At 52.4% G+C, this 7,170-nt stretch overlaps 1 protein-coding gene across 1 annotated transcript; it reads right to left on the minus strand.

Annotated features, from left to right (window-relative positions):
- Nucleotides 1–3,032: 3,032 nt before the first annotated feature.
- Nucleotides 3,033–4,968, minus strand: LOC137645138 (basic proline-rich protein-like). The gene is made up of 3 exons (XM_068377971.1): nucleotides 4,948–4,968; nucleotides 4,198–4,437; nucleotides 3,033–4,109 (listed from the first exon to the last, which is right to left on the minus strand). Exons 1-3 carry the CDS (start codon nucleotides 4,966–4,968, stop codon nucleotides 3,033–3,035), a joined length of 1,338 nt encoding a protein of 445 aa, XP_068234072.1.
- Nucleotides 4,969–7,170: the final 2,202 nt, after the last annotated feature.

Raw genomic sequence — 7,170 nt, forward strand, 5'->3', positions numbered from 1 at the left:
AGCCAGTCATCCATGTAGGCTACCACCTGGATTCCTGTTATCCGTAGTTGATGAATGACTGCATTTGTAAGCTTGGTGAATACCCTTGGAGCTATGTTTAGTCCGAAGGGCATGGCTCTGAAGACGTACTGTCTTCTTTGTAGTTTGAATCCCAGGTAGGGGGAAACTTGACGGCTGATCGGGACGTGCCAGTACGCATCCGTTATGTCTATGGAGACTGTGTATGCCCGTTTGGGCAACAGGGTCCTGATGTGTTGAAGCGTCAGCATTTTCAACTTGTAGTTCACTATGAACTTGTTGAGTGGTGACAAGCCCAGAATTACTCTGAGGTTTTCCGAGTCCTTCTTCGGAACACAAAATAACCTTCCTTGGAATCTGACGGACTTCGTCTTCCATATAACTCTTTTGTTCAAGAGTTCCTGAACATATTCTTCCAATATGGGGGTTGAATGTTGGAAGAATTGAGGGAAGGTTGGTAGAGTTGGGCTCCAGCTCCACCCTAGTCCGTTCTTGATTAGGCTGTGGGCCCAGGGATCGAAGGTCCAACGATCCCGGAAGTAGAAGAGTCTCCCTCCTACCGGTAGCATCTCATTTTGAGTGCTGGGAGGAGGATTTACCTCCTTGGCCACGTCCACCCCTGTTGCCCCTACCTCTGGAGGGGCATCTGGAGGAGCCTCGAAAGGATCCTCAAGACTTCGGCCAAAAGGTTGTAGACTGCCTTTCAAACACTGGGGTGAACACTGGGTTTGGGGTACCAGTTGAAAGGTGGTGGGTGGTTGTGCCACCGTCTGGGGCACCGTGGCCACGGGAAGCTGCTGTTGCTACTTAGGCTGAGAGGGCACTCTAGGTCGCTTTGATTTATTCTTCAGCTGGGGACCCTCGTCAGCTGAAGATTTTCTTTTGGTGGACAAGCCCCACTTGGAAAGGAGGTTCCTGTTTTCAGTGGCGGCTTTGTCCACGACCTCTTTGACCACTTCAGTTGGGAAGAGGTCTTTTCCCCAGATGTTGGAAGCTATCAGCTTCCTGGGTTCGTGCCTCACCACAGCCGAGGCGAACACGAACTCTCTACAAGCCCTTCTGGCTTTAATAAAGTTGTACAGGTCTTTAGTCACTGTCGCCAGATGTGCTTTGGCGAAGACCATGTACATGTCCGGTTTATCTGGGATGCTTGCCATTGTCTCCAGGCAAGTCTGAAGAGACAGGGAAGCGGCTAAGCGTTCTTTTGTCTCCTGCTCTCTACGCAGGAGAAAGTCCGATAGCTTGGGGAGGTCTTCGCCGAACTTTCGTCCGGTAATATCTGCCTCCAGCTTCCCGACCGTGAAGATGTTGTGGACATCCTTCCAGTCCGCATCGTCTGATGGGAAGGCTAGGGAGAAGGGTCTACACTCTTCCAGTGTAGGGCATGGTTTCCCTGCCTCAATTGCCTTTAAGGCTGCCTTGAGCTCTTTATCCATAAAGGGAGAGGCACGTTAAGGATCAGCAATGAAGGACGGGTGCTTCTTGCTGAGAGCAGGCACCTTAGAGCTTGTATAGGCCCTCTCCTTTAAGGTGGTGGTTAATAAGGCCTGAGCCTTAAAGAGTTCAAGGACAATCGATTCCTTGGGCTGTCTCCTCTTTGGATGCTGGTTCCGTCCTGAGACGGACGTAGCAGTCCGGGTAGGCCCCTTTGCTGGGCCAGAATTCCATTTCCTCTACTGGGACAGCACCCGGTTTATCCGAGAGGAAGATCTTCCCGCCCGACATGGGTATGTGCTCTGTGTACCTCCAAGGGTTAACGTCAGAGAAGGCAGGGAGATCCTTAATGTTTAGCTTCTTCGGAGCTAAACGTACCCCAACCAGTTGATGAATTTTGGTCCGCAAAGAGGCCTCCTTCTCGATCAATTTCTGTTGCATGTTTTGCACTATGGATAGCAACGAGTGCAAAGTACTCGTAATCGAATCCAGTTGGGGCGCAGTGGAGGAAGTAGAAGGCTCCGGCTCATTCCCTGCGGCCGATGACACCGAAATCGTATAGGCTTTCTCAGTTTGTGGTTCGGGTGGAACATCATCCGCCTGATCCAACTCCTCCACTAGGAGATTGTTCTCAGTCTCCTCTGGGACAACTGACATGTTGTCCTCAAGTTGGATGTTCTCCAAGGCATCCGAAACTTCAGATTCTACCGGAATCTGAACAAGGGGAATCTCAGGTTGAGCCCGGGGAATAACCGCATCCGAAGATGCCCTAGGAAAAAGACACGCCCTCATCCTTTCGTTAGGAAGGTATGGGCCAGAAGTATTCTTCTGAAAACCCCTGACCCATTTACGCAGCTTCTCCCTTGCTGCGTCCCTTGACTCAGTTGACTTTTGGTTATCAAAAGCCTCTGTTACTAGGTTAGTACAAACTTACATACCTGCGGGTCCCAATAATTGAGAGCCCCCTTGGTGACAGCACAGCGAGCATGGGCCCTGCACATGTCGTGGCCGCAGAAGTTCTTACTGCAGACCCGGCAAAAACTATTCCCGCACTCGGGATGCTCCTCCTGTAAAGAAAGGAAAAGTCTATTAGTATTCGGTGAAATTCTCATATTTCATCATACATAATATATTATATTAGCTAGGATAGGGTAAGCTATAAGTAGGAAAGACACCTACATGTGTTTCCTGTCCAGCCAATTGCTATGACCTCCTCCAATATTGAAAACAGAATTCTTAAGAATCTTTAGGGGAAGATGATATCCTATGATATCAGTATATCTTAGCACAATCTTCCAGTTTCAATAATGGGGATTAAGGACAATAATGGATCATATCCATTAAAGGAAGAGAGAATCGCTCTCTTATATGTGATGGTCTCACAATAGGCTGCCCATGAAGCACCTTGTAGGTTTAAAAAAATTTGGGCTACAGCACTGACTGTTTGGCAACAAGTTGTCAGACTTGTCAGGCCTGCCGGGACATGCAGGGCCTGCCGGGACCTGCAGGGCCTGCCGGGGTCTGCCCAGCAGACGCCGGCCTATTCTGGGCTATTGAAGGCAAGTATTGTCTTCATAACATTAAATGATAGGCAGCCGGCAACAGCCCCGCCGGCTGCCGGCGGTAGCGACACTGACGGCCGGCAGTAGTATCTGCCGGCTGCCGGGGGCTCTGGCGGCGGCGGCGGCTCCGGCGGCGGCTCCGGCGGCTCCAGCAGCTGCGGCGGCGACTCCGGCAGCGGCGGCTCCAGTGGCGGCGGCGGCTGCACCGGCGGCGGGGGCTCCGGCTCCGGCAGGGGTGGCGGTCTCTGCCGGCGGCGGCGGCGGCTCCGGCGGGTCCGGCGGCGGGTCCGGCGGGTCCGGCGGGTCCAGCTTAACCTGACCTGGCGGAGGCGGCGGCTCCGGCGTCGGCGGCGGCGGCTCCGGCGGCGGCGGCGGCTCCGGCGGCGGTGGCGGCTCCGACAGCGGCGGCGGCTCCGGCGGCTCCGGCGGCTCCGACAGCGGCGGCGGCTCCGGCGGCTCCGGTGGCGGCGGCGGCTGCACTGGGGGGGGCGGCTGGGGCGGTTCCAGCGGAGGCGGCGGCTCCGGCGGGGGCGGTGGCGGCGGTTCCGGCAGAGGCGGCGGCTCCGGTGGAAGCGACGGCTCTGGCGGGGGCGGCAGCGGCAGTGGCTCCGGCGGCGGCGGCGGCGGCGGCGGCGGCGGCTCCGGCGGCGTCTCCGGTGGCGGCAGCTCCGGCGGCGTCTCCGGCGGCGGCAGCTCCGGCGGCGGCGGCGGCTCCGGCGGCGGCAACGGCTCTGGCGGCGGCAACGGCTCTGACGGCGTCAACGGCTCCGGCGGCGGCGGCGGCGGCGGCGGCGACTCCGGCAACGGCGGCTCCGGTGGCCGCGGCGGCTGGACCGGCGGGGGCAGCGGCTCTGGCGGCGGCGGCTCTGGCGGCGGCTCCGGCGGCGGCTCCGGCGGGGGCGGCGGCTCTGGCGGCGGCTCCGGCGGCGGCTCCGGCGGCGGCTCCGGCGGCGGCTCTGGCGGCGGCTTCGGGGGCGGCTCCGGCGGCGGCTCCGGCGGGGGCGGCTCCGGCGGCGGCTCCGGCGGGGGCGGCGGCTCTGGCGGGGGCGGCGGCTCCGGCGGGGGCGGCGGCGGCTCCGGCGGGGGCGGCGGCGGCTCCGGCGGGGGCGGCGGCGGCTCCGGCGGGGGCGGCGGCGGCTCCGGCGGGGGCGGCGGCGGCTCCGGCGGGGGCGGCGGCTCCGGCGGGGGCGGCGGCTCCGGCGGGGGCGGCGGCTCCGGCGGGGGCGGCGGCTCCGGCGGGGGCGGCGGCGGCTCCGGCGGGGGCGGCGGCGGCTCTGGTTCTGGCGGCTCTGGCGGGTCCGGCGGCGGCTCTGGCGGGTCCGGCGGCGGCGGCGGCGGCTCTGGCGGCTCCAGGGGTGGCGGCGGCTCTGGCGGCTCCAGGGGTGGCGGCGGCTCCAGCGGCGGCGGCGGCGGCTAGGCTAGGCTAGGGAAGGGGGAATTGTCATACAAAACTCCCAAGTATGGCCTAGGGAGGTCTTGCCTCTTGAAAGGGCAGCTTAACCTGACCTGGGAAATCATTTCACCAAGACAGGGAGATGCCTAACACAGACTAAAACTCTGATGTCTTGTCCTAAATTCAAAAGCGACTCAGTGGTTAGGAGAAAGAAAACGGAACATTTCAGTAAAATTTTGCCAGAACTCTGTTCACAGCAAAGAAAACTGAGAATAGCATCTGGGGAAGGGGATTGCTCTTTAATTTCCTAGGAGATTGGTATCGACTTAAAATGTATAGTAGGGGTCAGTCTCCCCTTAATAGGCAATACATGAGCAATGGGGACATGTATGAAAGTATACTAAAGCCCCTAGGCTAGTAGCCTAGAAGCATTGAGAATCGATCACCGAAACTCTCTGTATACTATTTTGGAAGAGGAAAGCATAATTAGGTAATATCAGACAAGTGTAAAATAATGCCTGTGCTTCAATACAACTTTACCAGGAAGGTTATTTCGTGCATGAAGTGTGAGGGTGCCTAGGCTAGGAAGCCTAGCATTCGTGAGGCTCGTTCAGAATAGCCTAATTCACGACAACAAAGACATAATATAAGAATCTCTAGCTAAATATCTAAATAGCTAAAGTTTATAAAGCGTATAAATGAACAGAAGAACGACCGCGTCACTGACGCCATCCGGCTGGCAATAGCTCTTGTTACGTTAATTGAGATCTCAATCGAAAAGCAAAACTAGCAAGAGCTTACATTTACACAAGATAAAAATATTACATAACTTTCCAGAAGCTGGTGAGGCTGGGGAAGACATCATAAACTTCAAAAAACTCCAAAATAGCACGAGAGAACTGGGAAAAACACCGGTCTATTGAAGCTTCAAGCGAAGGAATGACGGTGGCGCCTCGCGGTGGCGGACAGTCGCACTATTTGCAGAGCAGTAGTGACTCGTCGAGAGTGATGTCTCTGGAACGACTCACCCTATTCTTGCCTCTCTTTCCCCTCGTAGTGAAAGCTCTATTGGGGGTGTAGATAGCCATGAGACGTATCAAGAATACGTCCTCTGATAGTACGCGATGTCGCTTAGTAAAATTTTAAGGGATATTCGCTCCAGGAGTTAGAATTCCAGATACCTTTGGTAAATTCTCTGGACTATATAACTGTAGTCAAATATACCTAGGAAGCTACCTTCGAAGGAACTTCCATCAGGACGACATGGCTACCTCCCCCCCCCAAAAAAAAAAAAATATATATATATATATATATATATATATATATATATATATATATATATATATATATATATATATATATATATATATATAAATATATATATATATATATATATATATATATATATATATATATATATATATATATATATATATATATATATTCTTTCCCACCGTTATCCCTACATAATTAGGTCGGTTGCCTGATCCGCCCTCTCTGAAGACTCCCATCAAAGGCATCCTCTTCCACAAAACCTCTTCTCACCATATCATCCTTTACTTTTCCTTGCCATCTAATTCTCTGCTTCCCTCTTGATCTTGCCCCCTAACAGGTTCCTCCAAAGCTCTTCCTCACTCCCTCCCTCCCCACCATCCATCTTCAACACGTATCCACACCATCTTAGTCGTGACACCCTTATCACCCCTGTAACCTCAATACGGTTGTTATTCTTGTTATTTCATCTTTTCTCCATTTATCGAGCAGTGATATTCCCATAATTCACCTCAGCATTTTCATCTCTGTACTATCAAGCCTTTCTTCCACTTTTCGTGTTAGAGCCAACATTTCAGATCCATATATTAACACTGGTCCTACCGCTAGAGAGTTATGGGGTCTTTTGACTGGCCAGACAGTACTACATTGGATCCTCCTCTCTGGTTACGGTTCATTTTCCCTTAGCCTACATACACACTGAATAGTCTGGCATATTCTTTACATATTCTCCTCTATCCTCATACACCTGACAACACAGATTACCAAACAATTCTTCATCACCCAAGGGGTTACTGCACTGTAATTGTTCAGTGGCCACTTTCCTCTTGGTAAGGGTAGAAGAGACTCTTTAGCTATGGTAAGCAGCTCTTCTAGGAGAAGGACACTCCAAAATCAAACCACTGTTCTCTAGTCTTGGGTAGTGCCATAGCCTCTGTACCATGGCCTTTCACTGTCTTGGGTTAGAGTTCTCTTGCTTGAGGGTACACTCGAGCACACTTTCCTATCTTATTTCTCTTCCTCTTGTTTTGTTAAAGTTTTTATAGTTTAAATAGGAGATATTTATTGTTGTTACTATTCTTAGAATGTTTCATTTTCCTTTTTTCCTTTCCTCACTGAGCTATTTTCCCTGTTGGAGCCCCTGGGCTTATAGCATACTGCTTTTCCAACTAGGGTTGTAGCTTAGTAAGTAATAATAATAATAATAATAATAATAATAATAATAATAATAATAATAATATAGATCTTGAACTTTAGCTTGATTGGCCTTTTCTTATCATATACTACTACTGCTACCTCCCCCCTACTTCCCCAAGGCTGCTTTCATCCTATTATTATTATTATTATTATTATTATTATTATTATTATTATTATTATTATTATTATTATTATTATCATTTCTTGCTAAACTACAACCCTAGTTGGAAAAGCAGGATGCTATAAGCCTAGGGGCTCCAACAAAGAAAATAGTTCAGTGAGGAAAGGAAACAA

Source organism: Palaemon carinicauda, chromosome 8 (genome assembly GCF_036898095.1).
Source record: "Palaemon carinicauda isolate YSFRI2023 chromosome 8, ASM3689809v2, whole genome shotgun sequence".
Lineage (NCBI taxonomy): Eukaryota > Metazoa > Arthropoda > Malacostraca > Decapoda > Palaemonidae > Palaemon > Palaemon carinicauda.